General features: G+C 43.8%; 1 protein-coding gene across 1 annotated transcript in view; it reads right to left on the reverse strand.

Moving 5' to 3' along the window:
- Positions 1 to 7573, reverse strand: part of SMYD3 (SET and MYND domain containing 3) — a 777767-nt gene extending 770194 nt beyond the window's left edge. Inside the window, exon 1 of the mRNA XM_002717632.5 lies at positions 7311 to 7573. Within this exon, the coding sequence (XP_002717678.2) occupies positions 7311 to 7474 (164 nt within the window). The 5' untranslated portion in view covers positions 7475 to 7573. The remainder of the gene's footprint in view (positions 1 to 7310) is intronic.
- Positions 7574 to 26075: the final 18502 nt, after the last annotated feature.

Here is a 26075-nt window from a genome sequence, read left to right on the forward strand (position 1 = left end):
ATTATCTCTCCCTGGAGATAGGTGAAGAAACATGTAGCTATTTCAAATGTCAAAATGCTGATTAAGTGTAAATGTTCAAAATTATCTTAAAAAATAACTCCAGAAGGCCCACACTGTGGCACAGCAATAAAGCCACTGCCTGTGACACCTGGCATTCCAAAGGGGCACAGGTCTGTGTCCCAGCAGCTCCATATTAAATTCAAAGAAAGGTTGCTCTAAGTGACCTAACTCAATAGAAGTTTGATTCCTGTGACTTCTGATACATACAGACTTCTGATGCTCTCCTCCATGGGTTGATTCATGCTTCTTACTTTTCCTTCTCAACACACAGCCTCCACAGTTGTCAAAGCAAGAGAAGAGACAGCAGGAGGATGGCACAGTGTATTTTATCACAGATCCAGAAATGGTTTATATAACCATGTTTCAATCCAGCTGCAAAGGAACTGGAAAACAGTTACCTTGTGTGCCCAGAATGAGAAAAATGAATAAAGTTTATTAACAGATAGTGGAGTCTTGCAAAAAATCCAAGTAAAAGTTGAATAAGCAGGTCTAAGCAAAAGCAAGGACAGAATTAGGAAGTCCTTCAGCGGGAATTTTACCTTTTTCAGTCCAAATTCTGAAACCAAGGGCCAGATGCACTGGCTCACCGTGCATCAGGAGACTCACTCTTGACAGAATCAGCTAGCAATTCCAAAAAAGAGAAGAAAAGTTGACAAACATTTCGAAATCACCTGTATCCTAAGCACACACCCTTTTTTATACAAGTTCAAATGAAGCCAGCCAGCGCCGCGGCTCACTAGGCTAATCCTCCGCCTTGCGGCGCCGGCACACCGGGTTCTAGTCCAGGTCGGGGCACCGGATTCTGTCCCAGTTGCCAATCTTCCAGGCCAGCTCTCTGCTGTGGCCCGGGAGTGCAGTGGAGGATGGCCCAAGTGCTTGGGCCCTGCACCCCATGGGAGACCAGGAGAAGCACCTGGCTCCTGGCTTCGGATCAGCTCGGTGCGCCGGCTGCATCGCGCGGGCCGCAGCGGCCATTGGAGGGTGAACCAACGGCAAAGGAAGACCTTTCTCTCTGTCTCTCTCTCTCACTGTCCACTCTGCCTGTCAAAAAATAAAATAAATAAATAAAAATTAAAAAAAATAAAAAACAAGTTCAAATGAAGCCATGAAAGACTTTGTCAAATTTTATTTAAATCTCTAATTACAAAAAAGGACACAAGCTTTCCTGTGGGGAAAATACAAAATATATAAAGGACGAAGTGATATATTCCCCAACCTCCAAAAACCTTTCTCCAGAAGTAATTTTATTAGAATTTGGTGAGCTCTTATAGACCTTTTCTATAAATACAAATAAATACCCACATATACAAAGATTTTGTTTATAATCATTTATTTATTATTTATTTAAAAGGCAGAGAGCAAGAGAAGCATATAGAGCAAAGTTTTCCATCTAACTAGCACACTCCCAAATGCCTGCAATAGCCCGAGCTGGGCCAGGCTAAAGCCAGGAGCCTGGAATTCAATCTGGATCTCCCATATAAATGGAAGGAACCCAATTACTTGAGCCATCGCTGTTAACTCCCTGGGTCTCCATTAACAAGAAGGTGAAAATAGAAGCAGATCAGGGGCTGGAACCCAAACACTCCCACATGGGATGCTGGACCAAACACCTACCCAAAAGATTTTATTTAAAATATATACATTGTTCTACAACTTTATTCACCAATAATGTATCATCTACATCTGTACAAACAGCTACACTGTATTCTCTAATACGGACATACCACAATTTACCCAGACCCCTATTCATTAAAATTCTCTCTCCTTTTTTCTTTATTATCAAAAATCTGTGCGAAATATCACTGAATATTCCTTGGTATCTGAATTTCTGTCAGAGTCCTATAAGTAGGGTCAAGATAAAAGAATCTCACACAAGCCTTCCACTGCCATGATATACAGAGAAATTGGTGCCTCTGGGCAGAATCAGTCACAGGATTCTTTGCCTAGTGAGATTCTACAGATGTCTCAGGGCTCATACTCCTCCTTGGGTCTCCATTTTCTACAAAATAGACCAACTTATGCAACTCTATGACTTCCCCAGGGAAGATGATCCCAGCAATCTACTTAAGTATCTCTCCCCAAAATGCCCTAGTTGAGGGGGCATGGCTGGCACTGAGCTTTAGTAACACTTTTTTTTTTTTTTAAAGATTTATTTATTTATTTGAAAGTAAGAGTTACACAGAGAGAAGGAGAGGGAGAGAGAGAGAGGTCTTCCATCCAATGGTTCACTCTCCAATTGGCCGCAACAGCTGGAGCTGTGTCAATCCGAAGCCAGGAGCTTCTTCTGGGTCTCCAGATACAGGGGCCCAAGGACTTGGGCCATCTTCTACTGCTTTCCCAGGCCATAGCAGAGAGCTGGATGGGAAGTGGAACAGCTGGGTCTCCAACCGGCACCCATATGGGATGCCAGCGCTTCAGGCCAGGGCATTAACCCACTGCACCACAGCGCTAGCCCCATAGGAGCACTTTTAATACCACTACTCCTAAGAGAGATCTGGTTAAAATCCCACCCATCCAAGAGACACTTCCTACCATCTTTCATGGGTCACCTCCACTCAAAACAAATCTGAGCTCAGGGATGTATCTTTTTTCCATAAGAAAATAAATCCACCTACTTTTCATCAAAAGAAAAACAAAAGATAAAAGAATTTCCAGTTGTGATAGGTAGTACTAAAGGAACAATACAAATTTATACCACTATAAGTATATGAATGCTCTCCAGTCCATATTTATGCTCATAAGGAACACAATAGAGAAGCAGTACAGGTAGACCAGACAATTCCAAGGGCAAAGAAAAAAATGGATATACAAAGAGAACAGATCACTGTCATCTCCATGACAAAACAGATTCCTGGGGATGTGTCACCATTTGTGGAACTCAGGATCAGTTACCAGGCAGTAAGTACAAGAAGAAGCCACAGTGGCTATGTGTGGGCCAGTCCAAACTGCTGTGTTCCATGTACCATCCTCCATACCTTTCCCCTGGTTGCTCTATGAAACCCTGAATAAGCACCAGTCTGGAAAAGGAGGATAGCTCATTGCTATCCACAAAGTAGGTCATCCTGTCTGGTTAAGAATATGATCTGTTGTGGCATTCACATGGACCAAATGTTTTCAGGCTCAGGACTCAACCACATAGTCCCTTTCCCAAACCTCCTTACAGAAGAAAAGGATGTGGGTCGGGGGAGGAGGTGGAAACAAAAATTCTAACTCCCACTCAGAAGGAAAAATGGAAGTTGGATCCATGATTTATTTTCCCAACTCACTTTATTATCAGTTCTTCCACCTTATTTTATGTCAAGTCCTTCACCCTCAGGTAAACCCATTAGCTAATACTCAGGAATCTACAAATCCTAACTTTAAGCCATTTCTCAAGGTTTTACCCTGTGAGATGACTTTGCTAGTCCTTTGACCTTCAGGTTCTCTCAGAAACAATCTATAATACTGCAACTGTTCCCTAACACATGGTGCTAATATACTTCACAAAATCAGCTATAAACCCAAGTAATAGCCTTTTTTTTTTTTTAAGACATATCTATTTGTTTGAAAGGCGGAGTTACAGAGAAGCAGAGGCAGAGACAGAGAGGTCTTCCATCTCTGGTTCACTCCCCAAATGGCCGCAACAGCCAGAGCTGGACCGATCCGGAGCCAGGAGCCTCTTCCAGGTCTCCCAAGTGGGTACAGCGGCCCAAGGACCACTGCTTTCCCAGGTCATAGCAGAGAGCTGGATTGAAAGTGGAGCAGCTGGTACTGCATGTGGCAGCCTCACCCACTATGCCACAGTGCCGGACCCAAAAGTAGTATCTTTCATACATTATTTGAACATGGACAAGTGCCTCCCAGTCTCCACATGGCTCTTTCTACTCAACCTTGGGTTAGGAAGCCAACGTGAGGATTCTGCCTTTGCTTAAATTAGTCATACTGCAATACCTAACATTCATGGTAATTCCCTTTAGAAAAGTCATGTAACACCTTAGCCTCTTGGTTTCCTGAACATTTCAACAATCTTTTATTACTCCCTATCTCAGCTACTTTTTTTTTTATTTTTTTATTTTTTTTATTTTATTATTTTTTTTTTTTTGACAGGCAGAGTGGACAGTGAGAGAGAGAGACAGAGAGAAAGGTCTTCCTTTGCCGTTGGTTCACCCTCCAATGGCCGCCGCGCTGTGGCCGGCGCACCGCGCTGATCCGATGGCAGGAGCCAGGAGCCAGGTGCTTATCCTGGTCTCCCATGGGGTGCAGGGCCCAAGCACTTGGGCCATCCTCCACTGCACTCCCGGGCCACAGCAGAGAGCTGGCCTGGAAGAGGGGCAACCGGGACAGAATCCGGCGCCCCAACCGGGACTAGAACCTGGTGTGCCGGCGCCGCTAGGCGGAGGATTAGCCTAGTGAGCCGCGGCGCCGGCCAATTTTTTTAAAGATTTATTTATTTATTTGAAAGGCAGAGTTACAGAGAAAGAGGTCTCCCATCCACTGGATCATTCCCCAAATGGCCACAATGGCCAGAGCTATGCCGATCTAAAGCCAGGAAACAGGAGATTCTTCTGGGTCTCCCACTTGGGTGCAGGGGCCCAAGGACTTGGGCCATCTTCTACTACTATCCCAGGCCATATCAGAGAGAGATGGAGGGGAAGTGGAGCAGCCAGGACTCAAACCAGGACCCATATGGGTTACTGGCACTGCAGATGGCAGCTTTACCCCGTGCACCACAGCCCTGGTCCCCTCAGCTACTTTCTACCATACCCTAAACCTAACTGGATCAATGTATACACTGTATCGAAGCAAACATGTCAAGTCAATCCATTCTCCAAGCACTCCACTATTTATCTGACCACATCAGGATCTTCATTCCATTGATTCAACAACATTTCACTGCCTGTCACCCTCCCTGTGACCTCATTCCTTAGCTTAGGAACAGTGGTCCATGATTACACCCTCCCTGCATCTAACTCCAACTTCATTTCCCTCTCTCTGTCCATCAAATTCACTTGGACATCCAAGATCAATTAAATTCTCAGTCAAGCAACTGGTCACTGGGAGAGAAAAAAGTACTATCCTGCTAACTATTCCCACCTTAAATAAATGATCATAAGTTTTAAATGAAGCCTCAGCATTCCTCCAACAATCCTAAACTTCACTAGGCAACTCTCTCTTCTCTCCTAGAAGAATGTTTTAAACTACTTTCTCTCTAAGACAGAGTCACTTTAGCAAGCACTTTCTCAGTTATCCCCAAACCTTTCACTACTACTGTTGCCTTCTCTGATATCTCTTCCTACAGCTCTGGCTGTTGCAGCCATTTGGGAAGTGAACTAGTGGATGGAAAACCTCTCTCTGTGTCTCTCCCTCTCTCTGTAACTCCACTTCTCAGATAAATAAATAAATCTTTAAAAAAATAATATGGCGCCAGCGCCGCGGCTCAATAGGCTAATCCTCCACCTTGCGGCGCCGGCACATCGGGTTCTAGTCCCGGTCGGGGCGCCGGATTCTGTCCCGGTTGCCCCTCTTCCAGGCCAGCTCTCTGCTGTGGCCCGGGAGTGCAGTGGAGGATGGCCCAAGTGCTTGGGCCCTGCACCCCATGGGAGACCAGGAGAAGCACCTGGCTCCTGCCTTCGGATCAGCGCAGTGCGCCGACCACTGCGCACCTGCCACGGCGGCCATTGGAGGGTGAACCAACGGCAAAGGAAGCCCTTTCTCTGTCTCTCTTTCTCGCGCTGTCCACTCTGCCTGTCAAAAAAAAAATAATAATAATAATAATAAGGCAAATCAAGAAGCATCCTGCCCACAAAAACACTGTGTAGTTTATTTGGAAAATGGACAATTCCATGTGTTTTATGACTGAAGTGAAGCTCTGACAATAGTTACTAATTTGTCACCATTCACTCATTCCAAAACATTTCTATTCCAGGTACTAAATAAAGTGTTAGCCTGATTTTATTACCAAAGTGGCCCACATTCTATTCACCAATTAATATGATAGGACTTAAACAGCAAGTTCTCTATTTTGGACTACAGTAAAACTCAGCATATACTCCAAAGGATGCAACAGAATACACAGGCCAATTTCTCAATTTGCCTGAAGGATAATCAAAGATCTATGAAGTTAAACGACAGCCTTCAGCAAAGTCTTGAAAGGAATGAATTGTTCTTAATCACACAATGTGCTCCTTCCCAAATGGATTTTTGTCATCAACACTTTTTCAGAAATCAGCAAATACAACTATTATTTGATAACCTTCAAATTCAAATTAAACAGATTCCTCAATTATGGATCACATAGGGACCTAGTGAGAGTAAAAGTCAAGCTACAGATCTGAGCTTTGCACGTACTTCCCTAACTCAATCCCAGCCTGACAGGTCTGGAAAAGCAATCATCCTACCCATCTCAAAACAGAGCTCTTCTCAGTTGCAGGCAGAAACTCAACAAAAACTCAATAGCATTGAACGCAATTCCTACCGCTGCATGTGTTACACACTCCCATAAACTGCTTTCCCATAGCGCTTTTCAATGGCACTGTGCTGCCAGGCTACCTAAACACTCACGTGAATTCTTGCACCTGGACAGGTGGTTCAGAGTTAGACTTTCCCGCACGGCAAGGATATGGCAAAGCACACTAAGGAACCCCAGTAACTTACAAACGCTCCCATAGCACAGTAACTGCATCTCTATTTCTGCCTTTCTGATACACTGTAATTATCCTTCCCACTTGATCTGCTGCTTAAAGATTCCAAACAACGTCCAGTCCATCTTCGTGTTCGCAGGCCACACAGAACCAATAACAGAAGTGCACCCTCCTCACCAGGATTCTTCAGCCTCCCTGCAAGCCCCATTCTTTCCCGGTGGGGACTCGGCTGTGAGCCGCACTGACACCCACCCCTGCACTAGTCAGTTCCACAGTTGTCCCAACGAAGCTTGTCACACATGATGTAGACTTTTTGTTCTCCAGCAAAATTATCCCCGTCCAGTCTGCCCCTAATTCCCAACGCAGCTCGGGGGACCGGTCGGCTCGCGGGTCCAGTTCCACCTTGCAGAGAGGTAGGGTTTGGGCCTCGACACACCCTCCACCCTCTCCGCGCCGGGCCTGTCAGGGCGACCCGCCCCCCGCAACACGCGCGTCCGGGGGAGTGCCGGACCAGGCATCTCGGCAGCACCGCCGGGCTCCCGCGCAGCCCCAACCAGGCAGAGGCCCCCCAGCACTCCGGACCCCACACACCGCCGGGGACTCAGGTGGGCGAGGGCGCAGCGTACGTACCCCAGCAGGCAACGATCACAGACGACGCCCCGACTCCCTTTGCACACCGTGTACGCCAAGGGATCCGAGCGGAACAGCAGCTCTCCGGGGCGCAGCGGGACCACGGCGCGCAACCCGTTTCCCCTGTGGGCGGTCACGAACTTTTCTACCTTCAGCGGCTCCATAGTGCCGCGGCTCCCGCACCTCAGCTGACGGCCGCGTACCGCAGCTGGCGTCTCGCGGGCTGCCAGGACTCGCGCGCCTGCGCCCTGCGCGCCCACGTACGCCCGAGGGGCGGGGCGGGCGCGGCGGGGCCTCTGAGCATGCCCAGACCGCGTCTCCAAGGGAGCCGGCGGCAGCGCGCGAGCTGCTCAGCGCTCCGACTGCTCTCCCGACGGCGGGTGCGCGAGGTGGCTCCGCCCAGAAAGGCGGCATTTTTTTCTGCTCTGTTGATTATGGTCATTGTAAAACATAGGAAAAGTTGAAAAAGTAATGCTGTGAACACCTGTGTACGCTCAACCTGCATCAGCCTGTTCGCATGTTGCTGTCTCTGCTCGCTCTCTCGATCTGTACGTCAGTCTGTACAGTTGAACCATTCGAAAGGTGCGCTTTACCTCACATCAAACACCTTAACTGGCATTACCTCAGAATGAGAACACTGTTTTATAAAATACAAGATCACTATCACACCTAAGAAAATTATAGTAGCAAGCAGAACCGTATTCACTTGAAGAATGCCTTTTGCTGCCGGATTCTGTCCCGGTTGCCCCTCTTCCAGGCCAACTCTCTGCTGTGGCCCAGGAGTGCAGTGAGGATGGCCCAGGTGCTTGGGTCCTGCACCCGCATGGGAGACCAGGATAAGCACCTGGCTCCTGGCTTTGGATCAGCGCGGTGCACCGGCCGCGGCGGCCATTGGAGGGTGAACCAACGGCAAAGAAAGACCTTTCTCTCTCTCTCCCTCTCACTATCCACTCCGCCTGTAAAAAAAAAAAAAAAAAAAAGAAAAGAAAGAAAGAAAGAAAGAAAGAAAGAAAGAAAAAAGAAAAAAGGATGAATGCCTTTTGCAACTGTTTTTGGAAGGTTTTTTAAACCAGGATCCAATCAAAGGTCATGCACTTTTTCTGACATGGACTCTGCAGAGTCTAAGCTAGGAGTTTTGTATTTTCCTGGTGTCATTTAACTTGCTCTTGTATTTCCTGTTCACTGTAGGCTAAATCTAGATGTAAGAGCCTAGAGGCCTGACTGGATTCAATGAAAACTTTTTTTTTCCTTGTACATGATATTGTTTACTTTGTATTGCATTATATTACATCTGAAAGTGCACAATATCAAGTTGCCCCACTATTGATAAAACTAATTGAGACATTGCAATCAATGTAGTCATTGCATTGTAGTCAATTGCATCGACAGACTACAGCTGCTTCTGTTAGCTCTGTCTTGTCAAGGTTCATTTCACCTTTGTCACTAGTACTACTATAATACTAATAAAGTATTACTAATAAATACTAATAAAGTATTACAATGCAATACTAATACTAATAAAGTAATATTAGTAATAAAATTCAATACTAATAAAGTAATATTAGTAAGTAATGCTGTGGGCAATACTCTGGCACTGGAGAGACAAACTTTGGAAATTTGCTGGAGTAGCCAACAAGTGGCCAAGGTGAAGTAAAGAAAGCCGTGGACCAGAATTTGAGTCTCAGTTCTGCAATATGGCCTTTCTCCAAGTCTGTTTATTATCTGTGCAAGGAAGATAATAATGCCTGGTGAAGTGATGAGGATAAGTTCTATGAAAGTATTTTGAAATATCTTTAACGCATCAGACAGGGATCGGCATTGTGGTGTAGTGGATTAAGCCACTGCCTGCAACACCAGTATTATATATGGGCATTACTGCAAGTCCTGACTGCTCTACCTCTGACCCAGCAACCTGCTAATGGCCTGGGAAAAGCAGAGGAATATGGTCCAGATGCTTGGGTCTCTCCTACCCACATAGGACACCTGCAAGAAGCTCCTGGCTGCAGCCCAGCCTAGCCCTGGCCAATGCAGTTGTCTGGGGGAGTGAACCAGCTGATGGAAGATTTCTTCCTCTGTCTCTTTCTCTCTCTCTCTCTGTAACTCTGCCTTTCAAATAAATAAATAAATATTTAAAAAAGAAAAGAAAAATCTTTGTACGAGTTTAAGGAATTATTCTGAGTTCAGACTTTTAAGTCTGCTAAGTGTAGGATAATGGCTACATAGTACATTCTACCAGTACTACAAACATAGTTTTCTAATGCCAATGCTTAGCATTGACCTGAAAGCATTGACATAGAAAGAACTAAACAATATGTCAAAGGAGTTCCAGAGACCCAGAAACTAATTCTGTCATAAAACATGCCCAATTACTAAATGGGCCAGTGCTGTGACATAGAGGGTTAAGCCAACACCTGTGACACCAGCACTCATATGCACCTAGGAAAGCAGTGGAAGATGGCCCAAGTACTCAGGCCCCCGCACCCACGTGGGGGACCTGGAAGAAGCTCCTGCCTTCAGCCTGGCCCAGCCCTGGCCGTTGTGACCATTTGGGAAGTGAACCAACAGACGGAAGATCTTTCTCCATCTCTCTGTCTCTCTCTGTGACTATAATTTTCAAATAAATAAATAAATCCTTTTTTTAAAGTGGCCAATTAGTAAAAACAAAGAATTATCAAGGAAAATGTTATGTTGGGCTCCACACTCTAAGAGATGAAATGATCCAGAATTGTCTACTCCAAGGTATGATTACAAATATCAGTCTTGACCCATTTCTCCTGATATATGTCCTGTTACCCCTTCTTCAACCCTCAATGTCAATTGCCCCAAATCCTGGAGGAATGTCTCATTGTTTCAGTCTTTCTCCTAGCCTATTCTCTATTTCATTTCCTACTGCTTGTAGGTTGGATGTAGCCCTGAAGGTGAGCCTTCTTCCACTGTGAAGAAAATGGTAGAATAAGAAAGGAAGAGTCCTCCACCTCTAGTCTGTTTGCCTGGTAGAACTATTACATAAAGGAGAAACAGCTTAAGTCATTCTTATTGTGTTCTGTGTTAAAGAATCTAAATCGGCCGGCGCCGCGGCTCACTAGGCTAATCCTCCGCCTTGCGGCGCCGGCACACCGGGTTCTAGTCCCGGTCAGGGCGCTGGATTCTGTCCCGGTTGCCCCTCTTCCAGGCCAGCTCTCTGCTGTGGCCAGGGAGTGCAGTGGAGGATGGCCCAGGTGCTTGGGCCCTGCACCACATGGGAGACCAGGATAAGTACCTGACTCCTGCCATCGGATCAGCGTGGTGCGCCAGCCACAGCGCGCCAGCCGCGGTGGCCATTGGAGGGTGAACCAACGACAATAGGAAGACCTTTCTCTCTGTCTCTCTCTCTCTCACTGTCCACTCTGCCTGTCAAAAAAAAAAAAAAAAAAAGAATCTAAGAATCTAAATCAATACTGTCATTTAACAACCTCTTTTCCAGCTACTGTGCAGTGACATGACCTGAGCTCTGCCCACCAGATCCACCCATTGCAGAGTTGTTGGGGCTTTAAGGAGCTCTGGCAGTTCTGCTGGCTAGCAATGTCGCAAAGCATGTTCTCAATAGACTTGTGCTAAAGCTGGAATTTAGCTGTTAATCAATCCCGTGTGCAATGCTCCAACTCTTTAATAACCTCTGTCTTCACTTAAATGAGCCAAAAATGCTTTATTTGTTTTTGTTTTTTTGTTTGCAAGATCCTAACTAATCAGCATCATTCCACTCTTCACGTGTTCACAATGCCAAGTTGTGATGACTTTCTTTCCTGCAGGGGGCCCACTCTTTCCCACCTCAGTACCTCCTTAGGATAAAACATAGTTGCATGTGAGCATTCACACCCATATACACCCCTCATAGCTGGCTCCTTTTGGTGTCAGAGCATTCACACCCATACACACCCTCTCATAGCTGGCTCCATCTGGTGTCAGTGTTCACACCCATACACATCCCTCTCATAGCTGGCTCCTTTTGGTATCAGAGCATTCACACCCATGAACACCCCCTCATAGCTGGCTCCATCTGGTGTTAGTGTTTACACCCATACAGCCCCTCTCATAGTTGACTCCTTCTTGTGTCTCAGATTTTGGTTTAAATGTTCCCACTTGAAGAGACCTTCCCAGTCCACTCCATCAACACTAGTTTCCAAGTGACATTCTCTGGCAAAACAACTTTTTTTTTTTATCTTTTATAACATTATGATTATTTGCAGGTATTTCTTATTCACTTATTTAGTATATTTCTCACTGAGAACTTAGTGTAATACCTAACTTAAAGTAGGTACTCAATGAATATTTGAATGAATGGGAGTATAATTCTCAAGATATTTTGTTAATGTTATGAATTCATGTAGAACAAATAATTCTACAAAGAGTAGACTTATATTTAATACATAGTATTTTATTCTCTATTATTTAAAATCATTTAACATTGTTTGGCTTAAAAGGATATGATATTATTTGTAAAGTCAACTAGCTATTGTGTTCTACCCTAATATTGCATTAATTTTAAATCTATTTCCCTGTTTTTTAATTATATTAAAGCTTTTTATTGTTTTTGTACATATTAGCAGCTTTTACACTTTACTATAGCAGTTTTCCACTCAATAATGAATATATATTCTATTTTACATATAACAAATAGGATTTCAATATATAAAACATAAACAAATATTTCTCATGCCAGGTTAATTCTAGAATACTCACCTTTACTGGAAAATGAATATTTGCATATTAAGAATAAATCCAAAAAGGATTTGTTTGTATTAATAGAATTACATTGATTAGATATTACTATACTTATGAACTTACCCAATCATTAAATGCATAAAAATTCTAAAATTCCAAAACCCAAAACAAAGCTACATAGTTTATTTTGGGGCCGACACCGTGGCTCAATAGGCTAATCCTCCACCTTGTGGCACCGGCACACCGGGTTCTAGTCCCAGTCGGGGAGCCAGATTCTGTCCCGGTTGCCCCTCTTCCAGGCCAGCTCTCTGCTGTGGCCCAGGGGGTGCAGTGGAGGATGGCCCAAGTGCTTGGGCCCTGCACCCCATGGGAGACCAGGAGAAACACCTGGCTCCTGGCTTTGGATCAGCGCGGTGCGCCGGGCGCGGCGGCCATTGGAGGGTGCACCAACGGTAAAGGAAGACCTTTCTCTCTGTCTCTCCTTCTCACTGTCCATTCTGCTTGTCAAAAAAAAAAAAAAAAAAAAAAAAAGTTTATTTTGGCCAAATACCAAAGTCATTGTTGAATTTTACTGCATTCCTAAGTAATCCAAATTCAGAATATAGGATTCAAAAGCTAAGAAAGCTATATGCTATATAGTGATGGATATTTGGTACTTTAGTTAAGCTGCTACTTGGGATGTCCACACTCCATATTGATGTATCTAGATTCAAGTCCTGGCTGTGCTCCATTTATGCATCCTGGGAGGCAACAGGTGATGGCTCAGATTAAGCTCTTGGCTCCTGGCTTTGGTCCTGTCTAACTTCAGTTGTTGCAGGCATTTCCAATAAGAGAACTGGTGGGAAGGAGATCTCTTTCTCTCTTCCTCCACCTCTCTGCCTTTCAAATAATTGAAATAAATTTTAAAAATTTAATTCAAAAAGGAAAGTTACATAGTGAAAAGTAAATCCCTTTCATCACTGTCAGTAAATGATCTAGTTCCCCTATGCACTGTTACCAGTTTCCTTTATATCCTTCCAAGATTGCCTTCATATATGCAAGCTAATATGTATATAAAATCACACATATTTTAAGGAGAAGCATTGAATGCTTTCCACATTGTGATGTCCCTAGCTTTCTGTATCACTTAATACATTTTAGAGGATCGTTGATATCAGAATACATGGAATTGCTACATTTGATGTTTTCATTGAAGTATAAAATGTATACAGAAAAGAGTTCAAAGAGTACAACTCAATGGATTATTCAAAACTGAACATCTGCAAGTAACCAAAAGGGGCAAACATTGCGGCCTTCATGCCCTCTCCCAATCACTGCTCACTCTCTAACCCTCAAAGGTAACCAGCATTCCAATATCAAACTCCTTTGGGTTTCCTGTTTTCAAACTTTAAATACATAATATGTAATACACATTTTTAGAATTTATCTTCATTTACTCAACATTACACTTGTTGCATGTAGATATGGCTCATTCTTAGACGATCAGTGTATTACTTTATAAAAAATACCATAAATTATTACTCTGTATTAATGTCAATGGTCATTTGAGTTGTTTCCAGTTTGGGCTATTGTGAACAATTCTACTCTGTCAGTTTGTATGTTCTGTTGGATAGATACACAGTCAAGTGGAATTGGTGTCAATAGATAAGTGTATATTCAACTTTAGTAAATAATGCCATTTTTTTCTGAAATATTTGACCATTACCACTAGCTTTGAATGAGAGTTCAATAAGTCTACATATTCACCACCACTGGTATTGATAGTCACTTTAACTATAACCATTCTCATGGGTGTATGGTGGGATATCATTGAAAATTTTTTTAAAGATTTAGTTATTTATTTGAAAGTCAAAGTTACACAGAGAGGCAGAGAGAGAGAAAGAGAGAAAGGTCTTCTGGCTCACTCCCCAATTGGCCGCAAAGGCCAGAGCTGTGCCGATCCGAAGCCAGGAGCCAGGTGCTTCCTCCTGGTCTCCCATGAGGGTGCAGGGCTCAAGGACTTAGGCCATCTTCTACTGCTGTCCCAGGCCACAGCAGAGAGCTGGATCAGAAGTGGAGCACCCAGGACTCAAACTGGCACCCATATGGGGTGCTGGCACTGCAGGCGGCGGCTTTACTCTCTACGCCTCAGCACCAGCCCCTATCATTGAAATGTTAGTTTATGTTTTGCTGATGGCTTTTTTTTAATTTTTAATTTTTTATTTGACAGATAGAGTTAGACAGTGAGAGAGACAGAGAGAAAGGTCTTCCTTCTGTTGGTTCACCCCCCAGATGGCCACTACGGCCAGCGCTGCACCAATCCAAAGCTAGGAGCCAGGTGCTTCCTCCTGGTCTCCCACGTGTGTACAGGCGCCCAAGCACTTGGGCCATCCTCCACTGCCTTCCCAGGCCACAACAGAGAGTTGGACTGGAAGAAAAGCAGCCAAAACTAGAACCCGGTGCCCAAATGGGATGCCAGCGCTGCAGGCAGAGGGTTAGCCAAGTGAGCCATGGTGCCGGCCCCAGCTGATGGCTTTTAGTAGTTACTTGGTCATTTGGATATGTTCTTTTGTAAAGTAATCATTTGTCTTTTGGGTTAAAACCAGGAAGGTTTGTATAATAACACACTACATATTCATCGTGTTGCTTCGATAATGATCAATAAGAAGGGAGTCTATTTTTAAGTCTCTCTCTTTTTAAAAAAAAAATCTATTTATTTATTTGAAAACAGCAGAGTTACGGAGAGAGAAGGAAAGAGGAGAAAGAGAGAGAGAATCTTTCATCCACTGGTTTACTCCTCAAATGGGTGCAACAGACAGGGCTGGGCCAGGCCAAAGCCAGGAGCCAGGAGCTTCATCCAGGTCTCTCATGTGGGAATGGGGGTCCAAGTGCTTGAGCCATCTTCCGCTGCTTTCCCAGGTGCACTATTTGGGAGCTGGATTGGAAGTGGAGGAGCTGGGACATAAACTGGTTCCCACATGAGATGCCAGCGACCTAACCCTCTATTCCCCAACACCAGCCCAAAAGCCAGTCTATTTTATCTATATCCCTGTCTATTTTTCCCTCTCTCAGGGTAATTCTGAAGCAACCCCCTGAGATGGTATTATTACATTTAGAAAAATTGAATGTTCACCTGTAAAAGTAAACTCTGTTTACCTGAGCTATATGTGGACAGGTATTGACTAGAAAATAGCATGAAGGAACTATCTGGTATGATAGTAAGGTTCTACATCTTTATCACAGAGTTACAGAAATAGATTACATGGGTATATGCAATTGTCAAAACTCACATAAGACTTGTGTATTTAATTCTATGTATATTTTGTATCAAACAAAATACCATAAAAATAATTGAATTGTAGTAAATACATGCTGAATATTTGGGGTAGGGGTAGATTGACATTGATATTTGCAATCTACTTTGAAATTCACCAAAGATAAAATGGATTAATGAATTAACAAATGGATGGCTATGTAATAAAGCTAGTATGCATTAAAATGTTAAAGATAGAATCTATGTAGTGGTATACATTGCTAATTCTAGATTATTTCAACTTTGCTATATATTTTATGTTCTATAATAAGATGTTGAGGGAAAATGCCATAACTCACCTTTTAAAAATGTTCTAATAGGGGCCAGCTTTGTGGCATAACCAATAAGACCACTACGTGACACCCACATCCCATATAAGCAACAGTTCAAGTCCCGGCTGCTCCACTTCCAATCCAGTTTCCTCCTGCTAATGGCAGGGGAAAAAAAAAAAAAAACAGCAGAAGATTGCCCAAGTGTTTGGAACCCTGCTACCCAAGGGAGGGTGTCTTGGAAGAAGCTCCTGGCTCCTGGTTTCAGCCTGGCCCAGCCCTGGCTGTTGTGGTCCTCTAGGGGAGTGAACCAGCAGAGGAAGATCTCTCTCGCCTTGTCTCTCCCTCTCTCTCTGGAACTCTGACTTTCAAAATAAATAAATAAATAAATAAATAAATATTTTAAAATATCCTAATGGCCTCACAAATGTTTTTTGTTTATGCTTAGAGATGGTTTGTTTGATTCATAATCCAAATGAAGTTTAAAACATGGCATTTGGTATATAGATGATATAGACAGATATAGATATAGATATAGAGCCAATAAAGAAGCTGGGACTCTGACTCTGATCCAGCTGCTGATGCTAGAAGAGGCAATTTATGCTGGCCCAAAACCTCAATGTCCAAGAGCCTGTGGTTGCAAGAGGTCTCTCTTTGGATGCATATCTGGCAACAGGTGCCCAAGATTTGTGACCTCAGAAGAAGGCATTATACATCAGGACTTTCCATCAGCAGATACCTATGGATATGGGGCACAGCTTCAGGAGTGCATACTCCTATCTTCCTGCCTCTTAGACAATGCTTGGCTCACAATTAGGATGTTGAAGTTTGACAGATGAATGAATAGCTGGGTCTCAGTTCCTGCTCTCCCAGATTATTCCCCTCCTGATCCTGAGTGTGGTACTATGCACTTATGTACTAGTCCCTGTTGCTCCTCTTCCAGTCCAGCTCTCTGTTGTAGCCCAGGAGGGCAGAGGAGGATGGCCCAAGTGCTCGGGCCCCTGCACCCGCACGGGAGACCAGGAGGAGGAACTCAGCTCCTGGCTTCAGATTGCCAGCCATAGTGGCCATTAGGGGAGTGAACCAACGGAAGGAAGACTTTTCTCTCTGTCTCTCTGTCTATAACTCTCTCTCTGTCTCTCTCTCTCACTGTCTAACTCTGCCTGGCAAAAAATTTTTAAAAAAAATTCATTCAGCTAGGTTAAGGGGATTATCTTTTTATTCACTTGATAATAATTCATAGTATGAATTCCTAACTTATGAAGAAAAGGTCAGTGCATATACAGCCACAAAGCTCTACCATTGTTAATAACAATAAGGTGTTCTCCTTCTAGATCTTGTGATGTCTGTGCTATTTATCAGATTTTAAAAATTTGTAGGGATTAGCATTTGGTACAATAGTTAAGCTGCCACATAGAGATGCCAGAATTCCATATCAGAGTGTGTGATTGATGTCTGGTTCTTCTGCTTCAAATCAAGCTTCCTGCTAATGTGTATCCTGAGAGGCAGAGATGGCTGAAGTACTTGGGTCCCTGCCTCCTTTGTGGGAGACCCAGATGGAATTTCAGGCTCCTGGCTTCAGGCTGGCCAGGCCCCTACTGTTGAGGGTGCTTGAGGAATCAACCACTGGATGGAAGATCTGTCTTTCTGTCTCTCTGCTTTCAAATAAAATGTAAATTAAAAAAAAAAAAAAACCAAACTTGTTGTGACTCTTTTTTCACTCCAAAATTCTCTTTTGTACTTAAATTTGTTCCTCAACAGTCAAGACAGGGCTGTTCAGAGTCTTTGCTTTTCAATTTCACTTCTACAGATTGCCTTTTAGGTGCTCTATTAGTTATAATGGATCAGGGAGAAAATATGGTATTTGTCTCTTTGGTACTGGCTTATTTCACTAAGCATGATGTGGTTTTTTTTTTGTTTTGTTTTGTTTTGTTTTGTTTTGAACAGGCAGAGTGGACAGTGAGAGAGAGAGACAGAGAGAAAGGTCTTCCTTTTGCCGTTGGTTCACCCTCCAATGGCCGCCGCTGCAGGTGTGCTGTGGCCGGCGCACTGCGCTGATCCAAAGTCAGGAGCCAGGTGCTTCTCCTGGTATCCCATGGGGTGCAGGGCCCAAGGACTTGGGCCATCCTCCACTACACTCCCTGGCCACAGCAGAGAGCTGGCCTGGAAGAGGGGCAACTGGGACAGAATCTGGTGCCCCGACCGGGATACTGCGCTGATCCAAAGCCAGGAGCCAGGTGTTTATCCTGGTCTCCCATGGGGTGCAGGGCCCAAGCACTTGGGCCATCCTCCACTGCACTCCCTGGCCACAGCAGAGAGCTGGCCTGGAAGAGGGGCAACCGGGACAGAATCCGGCACCCTGACTGGGACTAGAACCCGGTGTGCCAGCGCCGCTAGGCGGAGGATTAGCCTATTGAGCTGCGGCTTCGGCATTTCACTAAGTATGATGTTTTCCAAATTTATCCATGTTGTTATAAATGACTAGATTTCATTTTTTACCGCTGTGTAGTTTTCCATGGTGTACATATCTCATAATTTCTCTTTTTTAAGATTTATTTTTATTTTTTACTTGAGAGTCAGAGTTACACAGAGAAAACAGAGGCAGAGAGAAAGAGAGAGAGAGAGGTCTTCCATCCACTTGTTCACTACTCAGTTGGCTGCAAAGCCGGAACTGCGCTGATCCAAAGCCAAGAGCCAGGAGCTTCTTCCGGGTCTCCCACATGGGTACAGGGGCCCAAGGACTTGGGCCATCTTCTACTGCTTTCCCAGGCCATAGCAGAGAGCTGGATCGGAAGTGGAGCAGCTGGGACTAGAATCAATGCCCATATGGGATGCCAGCGCTTCAGGCCAGGGCGTTAACCTGCTGTGCCACAGCACTGGGCCCCCCCATAATTTCTTTATCTAGTGTTAGGTTGACAGGCATTTGAGTAGATTCCATGTCTTAACAATTGTGATTTGAGCTGCAATAAACATGGAACTTAACTCTTTTATATGGAAAGATAAATCTTTCATAAGCTAATTTGCTTTCCCTTTGGTAAATTCCCAGGAGTGAGGTGGCTGGGTCATATGGTAGGTCTATATTCAGATTTCTGAGGTATCTCCATACTGTCTTCCATAGTGGCTTTACCAGTTTACACTCCAACTAACAGAGGATTAGAGTACCTTTTTCCTCACATTCTCACCAGCATTTGTTGTTTGTTGATTTCTGTATGAAAGCCATTCTAATGGGGTTGAAGTGAAACCTCATTGTAGTTTTGATTTGCATTTTCCTGATGGCTAGTGATCTTGAGCATTTTTTCATGTGTCTGTTGGCCATTTGGATTTCCTCTTTTGAAAAATGTCTGTTTAAGTCCTTTGTCCATTTCTTAACTGGGATGTTGCTGTTGAGTTTTTTTTTTATCTTTTTTTATATTCTGGTTATTAATTCTTTATCAGTTGTATACTTTGCAATATTTTCTCCCATTCTGTTGGTTGCCTCTTCACTTTGCTGAGTGTTTCTTTTGCAGGACAGAAGCTGCTCAATTTGATGTAATCCCATTTGTCAATGTTGGCTTTGACTTCCTATGCCTCTGGGATCCTCTCCAAGAACTCCTTGCCTATGCCAATGTTTTGCAGGGTTTTCCCAATGTTCACTAATAGTTTTATTGTATCTAGTCATAGATTTAGGTCTTTATAAGTCATCAAGTTAGTGCTACTTTGTTAAAGCAGCCTGCACTAAAACACTCTGGGAGCAGTTTCTTTTACTATCTGTCTCCATTCCCTACATGTATTAAATACTTACTTATTAATGAACCAATGGAAGTAAAATATTATTTTGTCTCAATTGTAGAACTTTCTTCTCAATAAAGTTCATGGTAGATTAAAAAAAAATTGATTTTATGGGCCGGCGCCGCGGCTCACTAGGCTAATCCTCCACCTTGCGGCGCCGGCACACCGGGTTCTAGTCCCAGTCGGGGCGCTGTATTCTGTCCTGGTAGCCCCTCTTCCAGGCCAGCTCTCTGCTGTGGCCAGGGAGTGTAGTGGAGGATGGCCCAAGTGCTTGGACCCTGTACCCCATGGGAGACCAGGAGAGGCACCTGGCTCCTGCCATCGGATCAGCGCGGTGCGCCGGTCGCAGCGCGACAGCCGTAGCGGCCATTGGAGGGTGAACCAACGGCAAAGGAAGACCTTTCACTCTGTCTCTCTCTCTCTAACTCTGCCTGTCAAAAAAAAAAAAATTCACTTTATTGTATTCTATCCTTTTTCTTAAGAAGTCACAATATTTAAAAGCAGGTACACATACACTTGTATACCCATGCTCATAGCAATAAATTTTTTTCAAAGAATTATTTATTTACTTGAAAGTCAGAGTTACACAGAGAGAGAAGGAGAGGCAGAGAGAGAAAGAAAGAGAGAGAGAGAGAGGTCTTCCATCCTCTGGTTCACTCCCCAACTGTCTGCAATGGCCAGAGCTGCGCCAATCCAAAGCCAGGAGCCAGGAGCTTCTTCTGGGTCTCTCATGCAGGTGCAGGGGCCCAAGGACTTGGGCCATCTTCCACTGCTTTCCCAGACCATAACAGAGAGCTGGATCGGAAGTAGAACATCCAGAACTCAAACCAGCACCCAGATGGGATGCTGGCACTGCAGGCGGCAGCTTTACCCACTATGCCACAGTGCTGGCCCCTTATAGCAATATAATTTACAATTCCCCCAAAGTGGAAACAACCCAAGTTGTTCATCAACAAATGAATGGGAAAATAATGTAGCATATATACACAATGGAACATTATTTAGTCTTAACAAGAAATGAAATTCTTAAGTTGGTTCTAGTGCATTTTTTGGTCTATGAAGCATTTAGCCCCTTGTATACAACTTATTCCCTTTAAATAAAAAATTTGAAATGTAATAAATAAATAAAATATTTTAAAAAGAAATGAAATTCTAATATATGTAACAACATGGATGAACCCAGAAAGCATTATGCTAAGTGATACAAAAGGATGTCAGATACAAAAGGATGTCAGATACAAAAGGACAAATATTGCATGATTCCACTTATATAAGGTACCTAGAACAGACAAATTCATAGGCATTGAAAGTAGTCTAGCAGTTACAGGGGTACAGGGGATTGGGAACGGGGAATCAGTGTTTAATGGGTACACAGTTTCTGTTAGGATGACGAGTGAGTTCTGGAAATAAATGGTAGCAACGGAAGCACAAAGGTATGAATGTAATTAATGCAACTAAAATTATAAATTTCATGTTTTTACAGATATGTGTGTATACAGAAATGTAAATATGTGCAACCACAATAAAAAAGGACCCCCTGCAAGTGGTGTATGATCCTTAGCCCCACAAATCTTCATCTGTGACTGCCAATAGAAAAAGCAATTCCATGATAATATAAAACTCCTAATAATAACAGAAAGATTAGTTTCTTTTATAAAAGTTATTTATTTGAGAGACAGAGATAGCAAAACAGAAAGACTTCCCATTCACTGGTTAACCCTCCAAGTGCCTGAATTGGCAGCACCTAGGGACTCAATCGAGTGTCTCACATGGGCGGCAGGAACTAGTCACTTGAACCATCACTGCTGCTTCTGGTCTGCTCACTGTCTGCGTTAGCAGGAAGCTGGAGTCAGGGGCTGGGAACTGAGTAATGGTACTCCCAAATGGAATATGCGTATCTTAATTACTAGGCTAAATGCCTGCCCTGATTTCATTTCTTTATAAAAGAGATATCATTTAATTATTATATTACAGACATATTCTGTTTTCCAGAATTACAACCATCAAGGACTGCAAAGATGGTTGACTTAGCATTTTTAAACTGCTTAGGTATATTAAAGAAGGCCAGCACCGCTGGGCTCTTAGCTGTATTCTATGCTCAACTGCTACACTTGTATGAAAACAGCAAAATAAATTGTTTATTTGAAAAGAACTAGAGGCCGGCACAGCGGCTCACTAGGCTAATCCTCCGTCTGCGGTGCCGGGACCCCGGGTTCTAGTCCCAGTTGGGGCACTAGATTCTGTCTTGGTTGCTCCTCTTCCAGTCCAGCTCTCTGCTGTGGCCCGGGGATGCAATGGAGGATGGCCCAAGTCCTTGGGCCCTGCACCCGCATGGGAGACCAGGAGGAAGCACCTGGCTCCTGGCTTCGGATCAGCGCAGTGCGTCAGCCGCAGCGCGCCAGCCATAGAGGTCATTTGCGGGGTAAACCAACAGAAGGAAGACCTTTCTCTCCATTTCTCTCTCACTGTCTAACTCTGCCTGTCAAAAAAAAAAAAAAAAAAAAAAAAAAAAAAAAAAAGAACTGGAAATGTTAAGAGAGGTTCATAGGTTATGAAGCTCAAGTTTCTAAACCATAAATAGTAACAAATGCTGGGTAGGATCCTGAAACTGGCCATCTTTCTCTAAATCATGGACAAGATATGATGTTTCTAATGAAAATTTTTACTCATTTGCTTACAAAGGAATCTAAATTGCGTTTTAAGAATACACAAAAACTGGGGCCAGCACTGTGGCACAGCAGATTTAACCACCACCTGCCAATATGTGCATACCATATGGGCAACGATTTGAATCCCAGTTGCTCTACTTCCAATCCAGCTCCCTGCTAATGCACCTGGAAAGGCAGCGGAAGATGACCCAAGTCTCTGGGCCTCTGCAACCCATATGGGAGTCCAGGAAGAAGCTCCTGGCTCTTGGCTTCAGCCTAGCCCAGCCCTGGTCATTGCAGCTATTTGAGGAGTGAGCCAGTGAATAGAGGATCTCTCTGTCTCTCCTTCTCTCTCTCTGTAACTCTGCCTTTCAAATAAATAAAATAGATCTGTTTTACAAACATACACAAAAACCAATGCTTTCTTGCTCCACTTTTATTTTTTAAGATTTATTTATTTATTTGAAAGTCAGCATTACACAGAGAGAGGAGAGGCAGAGAGAGAGAGAGAGAGAGAGAGAGAGAGAGAAAGAGGTCTTCCATCCAATGGTTCACTCCCCAATTTGCTGCAATGGCTGGAGCTGCGTCAATCCGAAGCCAGGAGCCAGGAGCTTCTTCCGGGTCTCCCATGCAGGTGCAGGGGCCCAAGGACTTGGGCCATCTTCCACTGCTTTCCCAGGCCATAGCAGATAGCTGGATCGGAAGTGGAGCAGCAAGGTCTCAAGCCGGCACCCATATGGGATGCTAGCACTCCAGGCCAGGGCATTAACCCACTGCACCACAGTGCCGGCCCCTTGCTCTACTTTTTTTCCCCATTACTTTCACATCCTCACTTTTAATGAGCAAATCAAAACCAAACAGAGTATAAACTGTTGTACCTCAATTCCCCATAAACCCTAATTGTAAATTTAACACACTATTTTATTAGCAAGAGGTAAGTTAAATAGTAACCATAAATATTTAATACAGAATTACCTAGCAGTTTTAGTCATAAACGGAGTGAACATTAAACAGAGAATTACTGGATTTTAAAGGTCTATTACATGTTTTATCAGGAAACTATAATTTTTCAAGCCTTAGAGTGCTGCAAAATACTCATCAGGCATGGAATTTTTTTTTTAAGATTATATTTATTTATTTGAGAGGTAGAGTTACAGACAGAGAGAGGGAGACAGAGAGAGAGAGCTTCCATCTGCTGGCTCACTCCCCAAATGGCCACAATGGCTGGAGCTGAGCCAATCCAGAGCCAGGAGCTTCTTCCAGGTCTCCCACACAGGTGCAGGGGCCCAAGCACTTGAGCCATCTTTCACTGCTGTCCCAGGCCATCGCAGAGAGCCAGATTGGAAGAAGAGCACCTGGGACTAGAACCAGTGCCCATACAGAATGCCAGCGCCACAGGCGAAGGCTTATGCCTACACAGCACCGGGCCCCCAAGCATGGAATTCTGAAACTCTGACTTCTCAACTAATCCAAAGGTCCATCCTTGTGACTTGGAGGTCATCAATCACAGCCATCACTTTAGGAGTGTGCTCATTTTTAGTGGTTATTCTCAGAAAATTCCACAGCAGTGTAGGAATGAGATGCACTGATGAGGGCTATTAAGACAGTATTGATAATAGGACTTGGTTGAAAGTGATGGAATTCCATTCCATTGGTTTGAACAAAAAAGGAAATGTATTGGCTTCTGGCATGGCTGGAGCCCGGGGCTCAAATGATGTCAGCAGAATGACTTTTGCATAGTTCTGTGTTAGCTCTGACTTCTCATTCTCCAGAAAATTATCCTTATCCAGTGGGCTATGGAAAAATATTCCTCCCTACAGCAGATTCACTTTTGATGATATTTCACAGGTAAAGAATCCACAGTGAGATCCTCTTGATTTTGCACATGACAAACCAAGGCCCAGCTAAGTAACCTGGTAAATGCCATCCCACAGTTTAACGATGAGAAACAAATAATAATATATGCCACAATAGCATGAACTGTGTTTTAAAACCCACAAATACACAGCATTCCTGTGTTAATTCAAATCATCTTCTGCATTTACCTTGACTATTCTTATGCATTCTAGAGAAAGTATCTATTTTCTTATCACAGTATTCAATATTCCCAAAACAATGTATTATTAAATGATATTAAAGGAATCTCCTGTGAGGACAAGCCTTTAGCTCTTCCTGGGCACAATATTATCTAGAGCTGATTGTATGAGCAGCTGTTTCACTCTCCTAGGGAAACCTTTTCTTGAGACATCTATCAGTCCATGTTCTCAATATTCTGTTTTCACAGCCTACTAAATTCATTTGTTTGGGGGATCCAAACAAACCAGACAACGATCCATGATTCTCAGCCACCAGCAAAACTGAAAGACCCTTTGGTAAACTATCTTTCTAAATCCTTAATCCTCAATCACTTGGTGCTGGGTCTTGGAATCATTCCATGTTTGTTATCTTTGTTACTGTTATTTGAAATGCAGAGAAGCATAGAGAGGGATCTTCCATCTGCTGGTTCACTCCCCAAATGCCCACAACAGCCTGGGATGGGCCAGGCCAAAATCAGGCTCCTGGAACTTCATCTGGGTCTCTCAATTGGGTAGCAGAGACCGAGTACTTAAGCCACCATCTAAAGCCTCCCAGGATGCACATTAGCAGGAAGTTGGATTGAAAGAGGAGCCAGGACTCGCACCTAAGCACTCCAATAAGGGATGCAGGCATCACAAGCCATGGCTTATCTGCTGCACCACAACCCCCACCCTCATCTGGTATCTTAACACCAGAGTTTAATTTAAAACCTAGTTGGGGGCTGGCGCTGTGGTGCAGGTTAATCCTCCACCTGTGGCACTGGCATCCCATATGGGTGTCAGTTCTAGTCCTGTGCAGTAGAAGATGGCCCAAGTGCTTGGGCCCCTGCATCCGCACGGGAGACTGGGAAGAAGCACTTGGCTCCTGGCTTTGGATTGGTGCAGCTCCAGCCATCGTGGCCATCTGGGCAGTGAACCAATGGAAGGAAGACCTTTCTCTCTGTCTTTCCCTCTCACTGTCTGTAACTCTACCTCTCAAATAAATAAAATATTAAAAAAAAAACAAAAAAAAAAAACAACACCTGGCTAACACTTGCTTGTTTTAGACAGTTCATTCCCAGTACTCTGAAATTCCTTGACTCCCGGGTTAGTTTAAGTACGAAGAGAAGCAGATGCCAAGGAGGGATTAGACATGCAAGAGGTTAATAAAAAAGGAATAAGAAAGGCAGGATGAAACTTTTGGGCTGTGACTACAGGTCTGACTCTGGAAAGAGGGAAAGGAGATTGGGTATGAAGAGTGTTTGCAGAAAAGCTCCAAGAAAACTTCAGCCTGACCTTCAGCCAAAATGGCTGTGTGGGGTTCTGATTCAGCAGAATGGGCCTGCCCTGAGACCTCCACCATTAGCTGCTAGCAGCCCACATGACCACAGTGGTGGATTCAGAGGACAGTGGTTGGGGATCATCAGTCAACTATGTTCCTCCAATGCAGAGATTTGGGCCACAGCTCCACTGTCTTTAGGCTGCATCCATTCCATTTGAAAGATATTGGATGTTAAACTAATTTCTCACTCTACATAAGGGAGATCACCTGAACACTTAGATCAAAAGACATCACCTTAACATGTATCATTGCATCAGTACCACGGCTGAAGAAAAATAAACAATAGACTAGACTAGCGATACCACTGTAAATTTTGTGAATTTGGAGATGAGTTTGCCATGGTATCCTTTCTTAACTCTGTCCACAGCAGTTACTATAAATCTTTGACCTTTTCAAGTCTTCTCAGGTACTAACTGAAGCAACACTGTTTTCTCAGAGCATAGAGCACCTTTAAAGCATTAATTCATCTTTCAACTCCTACATGTTTCTAGCAGCATAGTCAATGTCTTTTATTTAAGCTAACATCAAAATGTGCTTCTCTGAGGTGGCTGCTAGAGCACAGTGGGTTGATTCGCTACTTGGGATATCAGCATCCCATACTGGAGTGCTAGCACAGGTCTTGGCATCCTAGGGGGCATGAGACTGTAGCTTAAGTACCTGAGTTCCTGCTAACCACATGGGAGACCCAAAT

The sequence above is a fragment of the Oryctolagus cuniculus genome, chromosome 13, assembly GCF_964237555.1.
Source record: "Oryctolagus cuniculus chromosome 13, mOryCun1.1, whole genome shotgun sequence".
NCBI classification, from domain to species: domain Eukaryota; kingdom Metazoa; phylum Chordata; class Mammalia; order Lagomorpha; family Leporidae; genus Oryctolagus; species Oryctolagus cuniculus.